General features: G+C 42.8%; 1 protein-coding gene across 1 annotated transcript; it reads right to left on the bottom strand.

The window, feature by feature from the left end:
- Positions 1-640: 640 nt before the first annotated feature.
- On the bottom strand, positions 641-11213 carry LY79DRAFT_678481 (amino acid adenylation domain-containing protein). Its single transcript, XM_060564501.1, is given in 8 exon segments — positions 641-951; positions 1030-2357; positions 2423-2476; positions 2546-4511; positions 4622-7332; positions 7386-7779; positions 7791-10738; positions 10798-11213. 8 exon segments carry the CDS (start codon positions 10916-10918, stop codon positions 757-759), a joined length of 9717 nt encoding a protein of 3238 aa, XP_060408199.1. The 5' UTR covers positions 10919-11213; the 3' UTR covers positions 641-756.
- Positions 11214-18897: the final 7684 nt, after the last annotated feature.

Genomic DNA, 18897 nt, shown 5'->3' with positions numbered 1-18897 from the left:
AATATTTATCTACAGTAGCTAACATTATACTACTAACTCTATATAAATTAATTAACTAACCTAACTTTAGCCTTAAAGTTAGTGAGTTAATATAAAGCTATTTATAAAGTTAACTAGTTAGTTAATAAAGTTAGTTAATAGGGTTGCTTTAAGTAAAGCGCTGTTAGTAAGTCGGTGACTATGAACCTCTTGGCTAGTTTGCAAGCAAACCGGCAAGACTCGGCGTCAAGAAGATCGTGGTTCTAACCCAAGATGTAGGCGACTTACTTAAAGCCTTGGCCTCGTAAGGTATCGTCGCAGCCCCTAACGCCCGACCCGCACCACGATGAGCGCGATGAGAGAGATGAGAGTGCCAGCCAAGAAGAACTCCAACCTTTGATCGACAGCCGCCCCCGCCATTGAGCTGTTTTCCTCCCGGTCGTCGTTTCGATCCAGTGGACCGTCATAGCCTGCCTCTCCATCAGCACCCTCATCCTTTCGACCCAACACCTCTCTCTTCTCGTAGATGGGAAGCCGTGGCGAGGGGGGGTTGGGAGTCATCGTCGCTGTTTGTTCTTTTTCTGTACTTGAGAGGATAAAGACTGCATAGGGACTGGCTCAAGGTTGGAGGCCTTGAAAACCAGAATCTCATGTAATATTAGGGTCTAGATCCTACCGTATCTCAGAGCCTGTATAAGCTCTCCAAACAACTGTCAAGCCTTCCCTACGTTGGAAGTGGTTGTAGAATACTGTTACTGCCGCCTTCTGTCGGCGACCTTACACAGCAAAAGAGCCCACCCGCCGCCTGATGGATCCCACCGTCGCCCGGCGATCCAGTATCAGCTCATTTAATATCCGGCAATAACACTTGCTGATGGCCCTCACTGTGGCCTCCGTATATAGCGACTTGTAAAATGTGATGCTAGCGTCTAGCCCCACAACCCCGTCGTTGAAGGCGAGGACCAGAATTTGCTGCCATGGGATGCGGTCAGCGGCCAGGGTCATTCGAATCACAGACATTGCAGCACTGAGCCATTCTGTTCATCTTACCTCGTGGGGGTCCTGGCTCCAAATCGAACGGACCTTGATGCTTGCATGGCCGACAAACTTGACCTTGCGATAGTTGAACATGGTGTTGAATAACCCTCCCCGCCTATGCCCGAGCTCCCGTTCAACGACCGTCAGGTCAAAGGTCCGGTGTTGAAGTCCTCGAGCAAACTCGGACTGGAGGCTGCCGATAACCTCTTCTATCCGCATGTCTTGATTCAGCTCCACGCGTGTCACCATCATTGCCAACATTGGCCCTACAATTTCTTGTGCCTGCGGCAAGTGAATGTCTCGATCAGACACGAGATGCCCAAATAACACCCACTGCCGCCCATCCAGGTAAAGATGCAGGAGCATCGCCCACGCTAGCTGCAGCAGATTCGAGAGTGTCGTCTCGGTTTCACGCAAGAACTCGTGCACCGCTCCCGTCAGCGGAACCGAGAACCGGACGATCCCAGTGGCATGCGAGTCCCCTTGACCGACGGCGGTAGCTGCAGGCTCGACAGGAACGCAGCACGGTTCGACACCCCTTAGTTGTACTGTCCAGTACGCGTTTCCATTGTCCAGATGACGCGTCTTCTCGAGGTAGCGTGTGTACGTACCGAAGCCGGGTGGGGCCGGAGCCGGGTCCGGGGCCGGAGTCTGGCTGTGGGCGAGGGCTCCGAAGTCAGCCAATAGGTGATACAGACTGACGTGGTCGAGCAGGACATGCCCAAAGACGAGATGTGCCAACAAAATGCCGCTGGGAAGGGAGTAGATGCAAATCGACCAGGGTGGCAAATTGTTTCGTAGGAAACTCGTGCGGGCCGTTTGGACGTGGCGCCTGCTGTGCTCTACGGCGTCGGCCTCGCACCGCACAGAGCAAGACGTGATATCGGCCTCCCACTTCTTCAGGACCTTTTGGTAGACATGCCCGGACTGAGGGTCCTCGACGAAGACACTCCTCAGGATACCGTGCCTGTCAACGAGGCGCTGCCACGCCGCGGCGACGCCGTCATTGTCCAACAAGCCGAGCGACACGAGGTTGTTGACGAGATAGGGCTTCTGTGCCATCTGGAAGAAGGCGGTGTACATTCTTTGCTGGAGCGGCGTGCAGGCCAACACGGCTTCTACGTTGTCTTCTTGAACGACTCCTCTCTGCGGCATGTTCGCCGTCGATGACGGCAACAACCCGATGCGGACCTCGAGCGACTGTGATGGCGTAGGTACCTTCTTTCGACTCGCAATTTCGGCCAAGACGACGGCTAAGCCTCGGACGGTCGGGTTAGCGAGGACGTCGTAAGTCGATATGTCGAGTCCTGCTTCCCTACAGAGACGCACGGTTTCGATTGCTAAAGAGATGACACGCCTCGTCAGTCCACGGAGCCTCAGGGTATCGATCAAAACAGCTGTTTACCGTGAATAGAGTCGCCTCCGAGCCTCAAGAAGGACTGGTCAAGTCCTATCGAATCTATGCGTACGTGTTCCAAGTCAACAATACCGCACCGACTGCCAATGATTGAGTTGTGACGATACTGACCAGCCTCTGTACGAAGCACATTTGCCCATATGTTACGGATAATCTCCTCGGTAGCTGTGCCGCGCTGTCCCTTGGACCCTTCCTTACGCTGCACCTCGAGTGCAGCCTCCATCGTCTCACGATCCAAGCCAGCTACCCAGTTGCCAACCCGCTGACGGTCGAGTTTGAACGAAGTCTGTACCGGCAGACTTTTGACAAAAAGCCAAGTGTCTGGAATCATGTATCTCGGGAGGTGGTCCGCTAGGAACGTCGTGATTTCGTCCAATGCATCCTGTATCACCCGCAAGCCCTCGACGCCTAGTTCGTTCTTTGTGAACACCGAAAGGCCGCCGCAGCCAGTATCGCCGTCCGATTGCAGAGCCTCAATACTCGCAACGGCCACTAGTCGACCGTTCAATATCCCGGAGACCGGCACCAGCGCCATGCTGCACCGCACTGTGCCTGGCAGGTTATCCATATGGTGTTGTATTTCCTTTAGCTCCACCCGCTGCCCACGGATCTTGACCTGGGAGTCGTCTTTGCGTCCTAGGATAAGCAAACTGCCGTCTTCGGCGTACCTCACCAAGTCCCCAGTCTTATAAACCCTCCGTCGAGACCTGAATGGCTCAGAGTCTACAACGCGACCCCACCAGTCCGGTGGTTCAACAAAGGCCGCGTCAGTCTTGGCCTGGTCTCCCCAGTACCCCTTGCCAACTATAGGACCTTCTAGGAGCAACTCACCCACGGCCCCAACAGGGGCCAGAATCCTGTGGTTTTCCGGGTGCGCGATCCATGCGTGGCACCCAACAGGGCGGCCGATATTGGCGGGATCCGAGTAGGCTGTCATTCGTGCGCCGACAGTGCTGGTGACGGAGCACTCGGTCGGACCGTAAGACGGTCTCATGTGCACCTTTGACGCCCAGCGGCTGACGAGGTCGCCGCACATGGGTTCGGCGTGGACAGTGATGAAGCGCACCGATGACGCCAGCTCGTCCGGGTTGAGGGTGCGTAGCAGAGATGGCGTAAATGCGGCCCAGTTTACACTCTTCCGCACTCCGAATCCTGCCAGGTCTGAGATTCTCTCCTCCTCTGATGGGATGCAAATGCAGCCGCCAGCCACGAGGACTGTAAAAGTCTCCTCGAGGCACGCGTCGAAGCAGAAGTGCGTAAACTGAAGCACTCTCGACTCGGCTGTGATTTGTAGCTCAGAGCTGTTGGATGCCACAGCGGAGCAGAAGGACTCATGCGGGATCACAACCCCTTTGGGCGTGCCGGTCGTGCCGGAAGTGAAGCAGATATATAGCACGCTTCCGGGATCAACGGCCACGTCAGAGACGTTGCTGACGGAGGGGATTCCCTCTACTAGGCTTCGGTCAACAACGATGACCGGCCGAATGTGGCGTGAGAGCTTTTCGTAACCAGACACCGACCCGAGGCCCAGCGCCGGCTTCGTCTGTCCCACGATGGACTCGATTCTTTTAGATGGCCCTGCAGGGTCGATGTGCACAAAGGCCGCTCCTGACCTGGCGACTGCTAACATGGACACGACGGCCCAGAGAGACTTCTCGAAGCACAGGACCACCACGGCCCCCGGTCTGGTGCCCAGAGTCTGCAAACGGGACGCCAGCCTCTTAGACAGGTCGTTCAGTTCCGCGTACGAGAGTTCGCCATCCCAAGATGAGATGGCCGGGCTTGAAGGCTGGCGATCTGCCGTCTCGTCAATCATACCATGAATGCAACGACGGCTGGTCTCTAGCTGCGACGATGCTTTGTTCCATTCCACCACCTGCTGCATATCGAGCGTGGTGGAGAGTTCGAGATCAGGGGGCCGCCGGTCAAGCCCAACACATATTTGCAGAACAGCTTGGAGGTATACTGCCAGAAGACGCTCTGTCTGAATCTTGGACATGAAGTATGCTGGTGACTCAATGGTGACGCGAAAGCCATCGTCGTCGCCGTCTTGGGTCACGGAAACGGCAACATCGAACTAAGACCCGAAGGGACTGTCAGTTTCTTTCGAATGACGTTCGAGATGAATGTTGGCTTAAGATAAAAAGAACATGGCAAATTGCAATTCGTTAGACCTGAGAGACGTACCTCGCTCGTGTCGCGCGAAAAGACCAGCTCACATCTAAGGCTACCAGACGCGAAGGCGTCACCTCGACTCCTTTTTTGGTAGTTGAGTATCGTGTTGAACATAGCTCCCCCCTTGTAATCAGAAGTGTGCTGTATCTCAGCCAGTGACAGGAGCGCATGCTCCTGGGAGGTGTGCTCTATGTTGTCGTGGTGCACAGCGTTCACCACCTCCTTCATCTCGGTCCTCCTCCCATCGATGCGGACCCTCATCGGCACCATACCGGCCATCGGGCCAATCATCTTTGCAGCGCCAGTAACCGGAATGCTTCTTCCGTGAGAGAGGAGCCCAAAGACTACGTCGTCACGGCCGACATACACCGACAGAACCGTCGCCCAAGCTGCCTGGAAGACTGCCGCGCGGGTCACCTCAAGCTTCCTGGATACCATGTCGACGAGGGATGTATCCGGCACGACGCCGCTCGCGCGAACGAACTCGTTCGGTTGATCTCTCTGTGGCAAACATGTCCGTAGGCGGGGGAAGCAGCAAGGCCTGGCGCCCTCAAGGTAGGTAGTCCAATATCGAACGGCAGCCCGTTTGTCTTGTTGGCAAGTGTAGTCGACATAGGTTGCAAATGTGTACGTCTCGCCCAGTGGTGCGCCGTCATATGCAGCTATGAGATTAATTAACAAAAGTCGAGATGTTGTGCCGTCCGTGATTAGGTGGTTTTTGGCCAGCAGGCAGTAGACAGATCCGTCGGCGGCGACGCGGATGCCGAGCCTGTGATGCACGCTGCCACCCAGAGGTCCGGGGCATCGGAGGCGCGGATCCCAGGTCGCCCAGAGAGACGATGCGTCTTCTTTCGTGGGGAGAAGTTCAACTTGGACATCCACGGACCGCAACACGACCTGTATAAAGGTTCCCGACATGTCCTCAAGAAAAATGGTGCGCATGATGGGATGGGATGCGACGAGCCGCTTCCAAGCGGCCGTCAACCTATCGAGGTCGACGAGCCCTCCGTTCCTCCGTGAGAGTTTGAGGATAAAGCGTTGTTCATAGTCGTTAGTGCCTGGCTTCTTCAGTTGCGAGAGAATCAGGCTGCTCTGGAGCGGAGAGCAGGGGTATACAGATTCTATATGGCTGGGTTCAAGCCCCAGCCTGGATTCGGCTAGCATTAGTACGGCTTCAACCTGGCTGCGTTTCATGCCGAAGGCAGAGGGCATCGGAGTACCAAAAGGCGCTCTGCGTCCAGGGGATTCTAGCATGGGCTGGCCGCAGAGATGGGTTTGTCGTAGATTCTCTTCCAGTTGAGATAGCCATTCGTTGATCTTGTCCTGGTGCCTCATGTGCGTGCTCCATTCGACGTGAATGCGCAGCCCGCAATCTCCTGGGACTGCTAATAGGGAAATGAGGGCGTATCTCGAAGCGTGCCCTCGCTTACGTCGCCTTATGTTGGATACCTTGTCGGTCAATTCTTGACCGCACCGTCTGAAGACCGAGTCGCTCCTCTGGAACTGCTGAAACGATCCCAGATAGTTGAGCGTGACTTCCATCGGCGAGTGACGGTTTCCAAAGGCCTTGGCACCGTCCTCGCTGAGGAACCGCGAAGCAAAGTACGCCAGGCCGTTAAGTGGCGTGCGCAACCTGGCCTCGTGGACGATTTTGGTCATGTCATCACGACACTTGGGGACGACAACTGGGCAAAAGGTTGTGAACCAGCCAACTGTGCTTGATGGATCCAGATGGGGAGCGAACGGCTCTCGGCCATGACCCTCCTGGAAAAGGATGGGGTGGCGTCCGAACACCTTCTCAAACGACTCCAAGACAGCAGAGACGATATCAATGTCACCGTGCTCAGTTCCGCTCCGTGGCACACAGCGACGCTCATCGACATATAAGTCACGGGACGTCACATGAAAATGCGTGTTTTCTTTGCCATCCATGCCCCAGAATCCCAAATCCACTGCCAAAGTCTCTTCGTGGGCCGGCAGGACACGTTGCGGATCCAATTCAGACGCGAACTCACATTGCGCTGAGGACCATGCCTGAAACGGGGTGGCCTCGGGTGCCGGGCGTGTCCCGTCTTTGAGAAATTCTTCCAGCTCCCGAAATAGTATCCGCCACGAGACGGTATCAACGACCAAGTGGTGGATCGTTGCCGATAAGAGAGTCTGGGTCTCGTCCTTGAACACATCAAAGGCCGCTAGCGGGCCGTGGACGAAATCAATGGACGCCTGCGACTCGGCAATACACTCCAGAACATAACCAGGCTCATCTCGATTGTGGAAGCGGGCCCGGTAGTCGTGAGTATCGGCGGGGGCTGCGGCTGAGGCAGAGCTGGGAGGCAGCCGCTGCTTCCACACACCGTCATGACACTCGAAGCGGGCACGTAGCATGGGGTGCGCTTCAAAAACAGAGTCTATGGCTCTGAGGAGCTCTTTCTGGTCCAATTCCTTTGTGACTTGCATCACCACGCTTTGTTGATCAAGCGAGTCCCCCTGAGGTGACGCTTCAAAGTGCAATCGCTGTATAGGCGATAACGGTACGAACTCGGATGCAGAAGAGTCTGTACTTGCGGCTGACTTGTCGGTGTCACTCCGCGGCGGTTGTCTTTTCGAAGCTGCCCTCGTGATGTTCATGATGGTCTTGTGCCGGAGGATATCGGCGGGAGACGTGGCCACGCCTCCACGCTGCGCCAAGCTACTGAGTGCCATGGCTGAAATGGAATCGCCGCCTGCCGTGGGAGTTCAACATTAAGAAAACATCGGACGATGTAGGAGTACTTACCCAGATGATAAAAGGACGTGTTCCAGCCCACGTCGTCCTCCCGAATATTTAAGACCTCACTCCAGATGCGCCGCATGGTAAAATCCTGTTCGGTGGGCTGGTATTCTTTGGACTCCCTCTCCTGCAGCGTGATTAGGTGCGAGAAGTCCTCTGTCGCGAGACCCTCGAGCCATCGGGCTGCCTTTCGTCTATCGAGCTTGCCTGATGAATTCCTTGGAATGGCTCGGACAAGCACCCAGATGTCCGGGTTCATGTACGCGGGAAGCCTCTCGACGAGAAAGCTCCTCAAATCGTCGACGCGGTCAAGCCAAGGCGTATCCTCGCAGAGTTCAATGGACAACGGCAGAACCGAGACGTCGGGGGGCGCGTTTTCATGTCGGGCGTTTCGGCTTCCCTGGGTGCCACTATGGCGATGAGCCGCCCTGCACATGGTCCTGATCCGGGGACAAGGAGGAGGCAGTGCTGGACCGAAGGGTTGAGTGCCAACCGCCGCTCGATCTCCCTAAGCTCTATCCTCTGACCGCGGAGCTTGACCTGAGTGTCCCGGCGACCGACAAAGTGCAGGTGTCCGGCCGAGTCGTACCGCACCAGGTCGCCCGTTCGATAAAGTCTCTTGTCGGGGGCCCAGCGCAGGCCCTCGACGAAGGCAATGCTAGTCCGCTCGGCATCACCGAGATAGCCCTTGGCAAGAATTGGGCCTTCGACTAGCAGCTCGCCCACAGCTCCGACCACTTGGAGACTGTCCGGGTCGCTGGGCTTGACAATCCATGTTTTACAGCCGGGCAGCGCGGTGCCAATGTCGGTTGGGTCGCTGTCAGGGAGTACGGGCTGGGTGATGGTGCTTGTCACGCAGCACTCGGACGGTCCATAGACCTGAATGAGCTGCGGTCCGGGAGATGGGCAGGACCAGATGCGAATGTTATCCCCCGTCATCGGCTCGCCGCCGAGAACCATGTAGCGGATCGTCGGCAGGAGGGAGGGGGGCAGCATGGCGGCAAAGGACGGCGTGAGGTGCGCCCAGTTGGCGCCAGAGCTACGAGCAAAAGATGCGAGGCCCAGGAGAGTATGACGGTCTTCGTCCGAGGGCACGCACAAGCAGGCACCCACAGCCAACGTGGTCAGATGATCTTCAATGCTGGTGTCAAAGCCGTACGAGGCAAACTGGAGGACCCTGGAGTCCTGATCGATACGAATGCCGCCGCTGTGAGCATGGACAGCGTATGTGTATGCTCGATGGTCCACAATGACACCCTTGGGTGTTCCGGTAGAACCCGACGTGAAGATGACATAGGCCGGATGGTCAACAGACACTGGAAGAGAGGGCGAGCGCAGCTCGGCGTCGAGCTTCGCACAAGGTAATTGAAGCACATGTCCGCTGAGATGCTTCAAGGATGAAGCCTGGCTGCTCGAACAAATGACTAGGCCCGAGTTCCCGCCAATGCCCAGTTGCTGCAGGATTTCCAGCCTGCGTGATGTAGGATTCTCGACATCAATGGGCACAAAGGCGTTGCCGCTCTTCAAGACGCCCAAAAGCGCGACAGAATACCACAGGGACTTGTCGAAGCAAAGAGCAATGTACGCTCCCGGCCCTATACCGAGGCTCGCAATATGACGCACGACGATGTCGGCCGCCTCATCCAGTTCCCGGTAGCTCATCTCGCCATCCCAGGCATAAATGGCGGGCGCTGCTGGCCGTAGGCGCGCCTGCCGCTCGATGAGCTCGTGGACACACGCCGCCTCGGTACACAGGCCGCTGGTGACAGAGTTCAAGGCGGAGATCTGACGCGCGTCACGAGGACCGATTCCAATAATACGACTTACGTGGCAGCCCGCAGTGCGACCGACTCTAATAAGCCTTTCGAGGAAGGCGGAGAAGGTCTGCGAGACCCTCTCGGCCATAGCTCGAGACAGGGTGGCGGTGGCGTAGGCGAGCCTTATGCTCAGGTCGCGGTCCGAGGCGACAATTTTGAGCACAAGGTCGAACTCGGAGGTGTTGCTTCTGGCGAGCATCTTGAGAACCTCACCGTCGGTCCCGACGTTGACAACCGGGGTTGACGAGGAGTGGTAGGCTGTCACAATCGTATTGAACAGCCTCGACGTCTCGTTCATGCCCAGTATCCGTCGCACTTTGCCTAGAGAGTAGCACTGGTACGGCATCGCGTTGACAAAGTCATCCCTAACGGCGTCGACGAGGTCACCGACGGTCCTCTTTGCCACGCATCGCACCCGACACACGAGGAGGCTCATCATCGGTCCGACAATGTCGAAAGCACCGCTGATGGGAAGGTCCCGTCCGGATGAGAGGTAGCCAAAGCACACGTCGTCGTCTCCCGTGTACGCGTAGAGGACGAGGGCCCATACCGCCTGTAACGCGCCGAACACGGTTGTGTTGGCGCCACGGCAGAAGGCCTGAATGAGCTCCAGTGTCTCACCGTGGACGGCAGGCATGATTTCTATCACCTGAGACGAGCCCTCGTCGCCGGCGCTGTTGTCGTTCATGGCCGGGAAGCAGCACGGCTCGGCGCCGTCCAAGTACTCCACCCAGTAGTCGAGCGCAGCATCTTCATCAGCCTGGTTCTGGAGATAGTCGATGTACCTCCGGTAGCTTGGGGCTGGCTTGTCGACTTTCTGGCCGATGAGCGCTCTCGTCAGATCATTGACGAGTATCGTTAATGATTCTCCGTCTATTGACAAATGACTTAGATCGAACTCAACAAGTGTCTGGCCGCCGGAGATGTAAACGGTGACTTTATGCCGCGATTCGTTTGGTTCAGTGCGGTCCGAAGTCGCCTGGCAGGGCTTGTTATGGAATCTCTCGACAATCTCATGGACATGGCCGGCGTCGGTCGTCACTGTCACGGCGGATGGATATTTCTCCAATATGACCGCATCCAGAGCTCGACCCGAGCTTGGGTCCGAAGTTTCTACAAAGACTGTCCGGAGCGACTGGTGTCTTTGGACGACGTTGCTCCATGCCCTTTCAAAGTCGCGCAGGTCAAGTCTGCGGTGTGCCAAGAAGAGACCGCGAGTCCGATAGAGGGGCGTCGAGCTCAGCTTTTGGCCGATGTACATGCTCTCCTGCATTGGGCTGCACGGGTGGACGTCTTGGATGGCATCTGGCGCCAGGCCATACTTCTCTTGGATGTGCTTGTAAGCCCTGCTAAAGTCGTACTCGGACGGCATTAGCGAAAATCTTGCTGGCTCACTGTTGACATATCGGCTTAGTTTACATCCGGATCGATCCGCGAGAGCAATTATCTCTCCCAGCGGCCGTTTGAGGATGTCTTGGATGCGTACATCCAGGCCTAAACTGATGCATTTCTGATACAGCCGTACGACTTTGAAGGAGTCGCCTACGATAGTCCTGTAAGATTTGCGTGTAGGAAGGCCATCAGAATAGCTGTTTACGTACCCCCAAGACTGACAAAGGAGTCACCATCGTGAATAGAGTTCTCTGGAACGTGCAGCGCCTGGGAGACCAGGGCCCTAAGTTCCTGAGCCCCGTATGAGGCATCATTCTTGTCAGAAGCCATGGAGAGAGAAGACGGTCGAGACGGACACTATGTCAGGATTAAGCGTCGAATCTCTCGACCCAATGTTGCAAAGCTGATGGGGCGTTCATAATATGAGAGTGCGGATAACGGTCCCCCGCCCGCAAAAGGTATCCGGCCCGAGCTACAAACCTTACTTTTTGGAACAGATACGCTTTTGGCCTGATCATTAACATCAGCGGGAAGATAGGAGAACCTATTAGGGGAAAAGCCAGGGGCCTCCTACAGACAGCCTTTGTAAAGTTTGGGGTTCAGCAGGCCGCGGGGAGCCATCATCGCCTTCAAAGTAGGCGTCATGTAAGGGAATAAGTAGGGACTTCCCTTAATAAGTGTATATGTGGTGTAATGCTGGCACGAAGTGCCAACATTGGTTAATCTTTTAGGTATTTGCCTAAACGGTCTATAGACAGGCTTAGCACACCACCTAAGTTCCCTAAGACTAGGTATAAGGTTAAGGTTAAAGAAGAATTTCTATACTACTTTTTCTTACTTTTTAAATCTTATTAGTATTTCTATATAAAGTTATTTCTATTTCTAAGAAGATTTAGATTTTTAAGTAATAGTTAAAATAGTACTCTTTAAGGTATAATAAGAAAGTGTCTAGCTTACTTTCTTATTAAACTTACTATATTTTAGAGACAAAAGGGGTAATAAAGGTTAAGATAAGAGGTAAGAGAGGTAAATAAGAGATAAGATATAATAGTGTTATATTATTATAAGTAATAGAGCTTATAGATCTAACTAAATAACTAGACCTAGGGATATAAGGGGATTACTTATACTTATTTCTAAGGTATTCTAAGGACTTCTCTAGTATTCTTAGCTATTAACAGTGTATTAAGGGAAAATACATTTAAAATAGATTTTTATTAAGGGCTTTAAAGAGTATACTATAGTTATAAAGCTTAAGGTTACACTAGAAATATAGTAAGATTATAATAATAATAAATATAAATTCTACTTTAATTAAGTATAAGTAGCTTTAAAGTTAAGGTTAAGGTTACTAATAAATTTATTCTTTTATTTAATATATACTATCTATATTTTATATTTTATATATTATTTTAAAAATATAAAAATATTATAATAGGATTATAGCTAGAAGCTAATTCTAGAGAATAATATAGGTAAAAAAACGTAGGTATAGGTATATGTTACACAAGGTAATATAAGGCGTTAATTACTGCCCATAATTAACGGCGTCGTTTTTTACGACAGTTATGAGCCTAGTTCGCTCTGCATTGTGCCTTTACGGTATAAGTGCAGAGTTAGCGTCTGAGCATCATAGATCCTGGGGGTTCGATTCCCCTTGTAGACACCATGGGGCCGATGGACCTTATTAAGCTTAGTCAGCCGAGCGTTCTTCTATTACAGCGATTAATTCAAGACCCCTGATTAGGACTTAATGGATCACGGAGGGGGGTCATGGTAGCTTCCCTGCCAGCCAAGAAGCAGATTACACAACACAGAAGTGTCTCTGCAATCTGGGGGGGTGTGTCACACAAGGTGATATAAGGCGTTAATTACTGCCTGTAATTAACGGCGTCGTTTTTTACAACAGTATATTATAAGACTTTAACTTAGCCTTCTAACTGTCTACTAAAGGAATCCCTTAATGTCTATTAATAATATATTACTAACTAATTACTAAATAATTAATCTATAGTATCTAGCCCTTAATACCTAGTAGACTATCTATATTCCTTATAATTACCTTTCTTTTCTAAAGACTTAGCCTTTAAGCTAACTTATAGTCTCTAAGGTAATTACTAGTTATTTATTTATTTTATTACTTATTATTATATTATTATTACTAAATTATTATTAAAATATTATTATTTTTTTATTTAGTGTTATTTAGTCTACTTATTAGCTAGGTTCTAGCTTTACTAGTCTATTTATTTTATTTAGCCTTATTTAGTCTACCTATAAGCTAGGTTTTAGTCTTACTAGTCTATTTATTTTATTTAGCTTTATCTAGTCTACCTATAAGCTAGGTTTTAGCTTTATTAGTCTATTAATTAGTTTATTAGTATACTTTTAGTAATTATTTACTATCTAAGAACACTTTATTTTTTATATATTCTATATATATCTAGGCCTATATATCCTTATTTACTTATATAGTTACTATACTTTATATATTTATAATCTTTTTAGCTTTTAATAGTTCTTTACTTATAGCTATAACTTACTAGACTATAGCTATAGGCCTTTTACTAGTCTAGGTTACTAAGTTTTTAATAACCTATTAGTAATATCTTATAATATAGCCTTTTTAGCTATAAGTATTATATTTATAATTAACTAGTATTATACTAATTTATAACCTTTATATCTATAGTAGATATATTAATTTATTTTTAGCCTCTTAGCTAGAACTTCTAATACCTTAGCCTCTTTAGCACTATAGGTCTTTAGCTTAGTAGTTAATTAGTAACTAGCTAGTTCTTCCTATAGTCTTTTAGCTACTAGTACTATATTTCTTAGTTTACTAATCTTAACTTTTTACCTCTCTAGGTGTTTCTATAGCTACTTTTTAAAGTAAAAGAAGTATACTAAGTAGTCCTCTAAGTTCTAATTTACTTATACTTTAATTTAGAGATAAGTATACTTATAGTAACTTTTTTTTATTAAGCTTTATAATAGCCTTAATAACTTTACTAGTTTAAAAAGTAAAGTTTATAGTGTTATTAGTAGTTAGCTTTTTATCTGGGACCTCCTTAGGTTCTTTTTTTTATATACCTTAATAGCTTACTTAAGATACCTTTCAACCTTATATTATTAGAGGTATAGGTCCTTAGAGTCTTTAGGATCTTTAGTAAAATTATAAAGGCTAATAATAAACCTTTACTATATTTCTCTATAAAACTAAGATTTAATTCTCTTAATAATAAGTATTTAATTATAGACTAACTTTTCTTTTATTATTAAATTACTTATACTTATTTACTTACTTGGCTAGTTAAGAGGATATACTCCTAGGTTAGCTTACTAAGGCTATAGGTTTATTCTTAGTTTTATTTTAAGTATATTACCCTTATAGCTATTATTATAATAGAACTTACTTTAGGTTACCTTCTTTAGAAAGGAGATTAATAGTAAATTTAGATTTACTAAAGTAGTATCTTCTTTTTAAGGTTAGTTAAGCTTATTACTACTTAACTTATAGTTATAGAGGACTAGTTTATTCTTTATAATTATAGTTACTTAGGAAGGTTTATTAGTAGGTTAGTAGGTTATAAGATATAATTCTTAGACCTTTATAAAAGTAAAAGTGTTAAATACTATTAAGCAAGGAAGTTAAAGAAGATATATATTCCTTTAAAAATAAAAAATAAGACGTAAGGTTTTAAGAGAGAGATAGAGATAGAAAATAAAGGAAAAAAGGTCTATATATTATAAAAGAATCTAAAAGAAAAAAAAGAATTTACCTTCTAATTAGCTTTCCTTAAGTAAAAGAAAATAAAATAAAGGTAAATAAGAAATAAAAGTAAAACCTTTTATAAAGGTAATATAAGTAAAAAAGTAAAGTAAATAAAAGTAAAAAAGAATAGTCTAGTGCCTTTTTTTAGCTCTAGTTAGCTTTACTTTTATTTTCCTTTATTTATTAATAATAATAATAAAAAAAGAAAAGCATAAAGAATTAATATCCTTCTCTTAAATTAACTTAATAGTAAATAACTCCCTTTATTTACTACTATTATTATTACTTTTATTATCTTCTTTATTATCTTTATAGTATCTCTACTACTATAGATAACTTCTAATTCTTTATTAGTAGCATTAAGAACACTAATTAGCCTTATACTTAAGATCTTTCTGCCTATATAATTAACTTTTTAATATCAAATACTAAGACTATATTACTAACTTTTAATTAGCTATTACACTATATTCTCTTATATTAGTTATTATAATATTTAGCTACTTTTTTATATTATACTATAATAAGTTTCTATACCTTCTTATAGTCCTTGTCTAGTTATAAAAATACCCTTAGGTTTATCTATATTTCTTAGTCTATATTTATAATAAATAACTAATCTAAAACCCTCTAAATTAGCGTTAATATCTTAATTAGTATAATAGGTTTATATATATATATTAAGTAAAAAAGACTAAAGCTAGTTAATATATAAATACTAGTTTAAATCTATAAATAAGGCAGTAGGTAAGTAAAGATAAAAGTTAAGTTATATACCCTTTATAAAAGTTAATAATATATAAGTAATTAGTTAGTAGCTAGCCTTAATAGCTTTATTTGCCCTAGGGTTATATAAAGATACTAACCTCCTTCTTATACTATATTTCTTATTAAAGGTAATAATATTATTATAATGTTAACTATTACAGATAAAAATTAGAGTTATTAGGTTAACCCTAATAACTTATTACTAGTAAATCCTTAGATATTTAGCTATAGATTCTCTAAGGATTTATAGGTAATAAGTTAGTTATTTAACTAACTAATCTATAATAATTATTCTTCTTTTCTTTATATATAATAAAGAACTATAGTTTCTCTATTATTTATTAATTACTACTAATATATATAGTTAACTATATTAACTTATCCTTTAGTGTTATTAACACTAATTAGTAGTTAACTTTACTATTAACTACGTAAGTTAACTTTACTATCTAAACTATAGATTAGTAAGGACTATAAGAAGAGGTAATTATTACTAGTTAATTATTTATATATCTAGAGTAGGCAAGGACTAAAAAACGCCTCTATAAATACTCTTACTGTAATATTATACTAATTACCTATTATAATAGGTTAATTAATAGATCTATAACTAGTCCTCTTAACTTATAGAAACCTTGTTAATTTATATCTATTATATAAGCTTTATTACCTTTAGAGAAGCACTCTTAACTATAAAAAACCCTTTACCTTATATACCTATAGCTAACTAGTAATTATTTACTATATTTTATTTATTATAAGCTTTTTAGCTTACTAACTTCTTTTTTCTATATATATACTCTTTTTACTAACTAATAGTGTTAATAAGTTACTAATATTATAGCTTATTATTTTTCTTCTTTTTACTAACTAATAGTGTTAATAAGTTACTAATATAATAGCCTATTATTTTTTCTCTTTTTACTAACTAACAGTGTTAATAAGTAGCTAATATAATAGCCTATTATTTTTCCTTAAGTTATTTACCTATAAGAGTATATTTTTCTCTAGCTATTTATACTACTAGTAGTAATCCCTCTAATAAACGTATACGCCTTCTAGTCTACTAGAAGAAACGCCTATATTTAAGAGGTTATTAGGCTAATAGAGGATAATAGTAAATAATACTACACCTATAAGTAGAAGACCTAAGCTAAGATAAGTAAATAAAATAAGCTTATAAGTAAGTAAGGCTTATAGGTTACTATACTTTTACCTATAAGGTAATAAAAAAAAGAGATTTATAGTAAATATAATATACTACCTAATATAGTAAAAAAATAATAGTAATAAATAATATTATTACTATACCTTTTACCTTTATATAGTATATTCTTTTATACTAATAAAGGAAAAATTATATTATAAGGTTACTAACTAACCTTATAAAGAAGTAATAGTCCTTTATACTTAACACTATTATTATATTTTACCTTAGTAAATCTAACTATAATAACTAGCTTAGTAGTAAATTACTTTACTATATATAAGAAGACTTTACTAACTAGCTTATTAGTAACTTTAAAGCTATTAACCTAAAGGTCTTAATAAGTCTATATAACTTCTTTATAAACTATAAAGTATAAGTTAACTATAGTAAATACTTATTAATTACCTAATATATATTTAATACCCTTTAACAGGAGAAAGGCACCTACTAGACTAATAAAATAATTACTATTATTAGGAGATTATTATATAACTTTAGAGAATACCTTAAAGACTTTAACTTTATTAAAGATATTAAAGGCTACAAGATAATTATATATAAAGTAAAAATAGTTAAAGTATACCTATTACTAGTAACTAGCTATTAAACCTCTTATAATAACCTAACCTTTACTTTACTACTATCTTTATTAATACTAAAACCTTGTATAATAGCTAAAATTAATAGCCTATATATAATAACTACTATACTACTATAAAAGCTTTTATTAACTATAGTAATATTAGTAGTAATATTAAAGCTAACGCTAAAGTAAATAAGTAACCTTATAAAGATATACTTTAATAACTATACTATAAAATACACTAGTAGCCTATATAAGACTATTAACTTAAAATTACTATTATTCTATAACTTTTATATCTAGGTAGATATAATATAAGACTACTATAGAGTAGTAATTTAAGTAATACTCTAAGGTAAACTATAGGAGTATTATACTTTTACCTTTTACTAATAGGTAAGTAATTTTAATACTTTAATAGTAAAGCTTAAAGAATAATTTAAAGGTAATAAGTATACTTAGCCTATATTACTAAGCTTTACTATATATTATTTAACTTAATTACTTATAAAAACTATAGTAAAAATAAGCTTAAGATCCTTAAGTTACTTATTAAAAAGGTTACTAAGCTAGTTAAAGTAACTACTTATAATAGCCTACCTAAGGATAAGGATTATTATAAGTACCTTATTACCTATTACTATAGTATACCTAAGTGTACTATAGCTTTCTTAACCTACTAGCTATATTCTATAGCCTTTATATATAACTATATAATAAAGTAGTAAATACTTTACTTTACTATAAGCTACCTATATAATACCTTATAGATAAATCTACTATAGAGGATAAGTAATTTTAGGTTAACTATAAGTATAATAGTAGCTATAATAATTATACTAATCTATAGTAAATATAAGGTTCTTTATAAAGTAACTACTATAGTAAAAACTAGTATAGTAATAAATTAACTAAGAAGTGCTTTATTTATAGTAAGCCTAGTTATTAGTTAACTAAATACACTAAAGAAGAGTAGTAATCCTTATTTAACTAGTATAAAAGCACCTACTTTATATAAGCTTTACTAGCTACCTTTAACTACTTTCTTCTTAATTATAAAGGTTATAATATAAGTTATCTTTAAGAAGTAAGTAATAGTAAAAATAACCTATTAGTAATAATAATAACTATATAGATATAGTGTTCTTTATATTTACTATCTTCTTTATATAACTATTAATTAATAGCCTAACTATATTCTCTAAGTTATATAACTAGTAACTACTTATACACTTACTTATAAGAACTACTAAAGAGCTATTACTTAGTAAGACTATAAAAACTAATAAGATATTTATACTTAATAACACTATTTAGTAGTAACTTTTTATAGTATTATACTTAACACTAGTATAGCTAAGAAATTAACTACTAGCTATAAGTAATACTTTACCCTTTAGTACTACTTAGGTAAAAAGATACCTATAAATACTACTAAGTAAGTAAAGTAAGTATTTACTTTAGTAGTAGTAATTACTTTAAATCCCTAGGGTAATTAATATACTTATACTACTTAGTAACTTTTTTTTATATAATAACTACTAATACTTTATTTCTTTTTACTTAAAAATATAGACTATTATAGTATAAAATTTAATAACTTTACTAACTAGCTAATCTAAGTAATAATATTATACTTATTATTTACTAATTTAGCTACTTATAAATACTTTTATAACTACTAGAGAAGAGTATTACTAGGTAACACCTAATAAATAGTAAATTATACTAAATCTACTAGTAATTTAGCTACTTATTATTTAGTAACTTTATAAGTTACTTAAATACACTAAAGAAAACACCTCCCTTTTATTAATTAAAGCTATTAATAAGTACTACTACTACTACTAATTATACTCTAAAGCCTTAGTTACTTTAAGTTTATACTATATAATAATAATAAGTTTAACTATAAGATCCTTATTAATATAATATATTTAATAGTAATAAACTAGTACTTTATATAGTTAATA

This window comes from Colletotrichum navitas, assembly GCF_030913465.1.
Source record: "Colletotrichum navitas strain CBS 125086 chromosome Unknown LY79scaffold_115, whole genome shotgun sequence".
In the NCBI taxonomy this organism is placed as follows: Eukaryota; Fungi; Ascomycota; class Sordariomycetes; order Glomerellales; family Glomerellaceae; genus Colletotrichum; species Colletotrichum navitas.
This window is presented reverse-complemented; position numbering and strand designations above follow the sequence as displayed.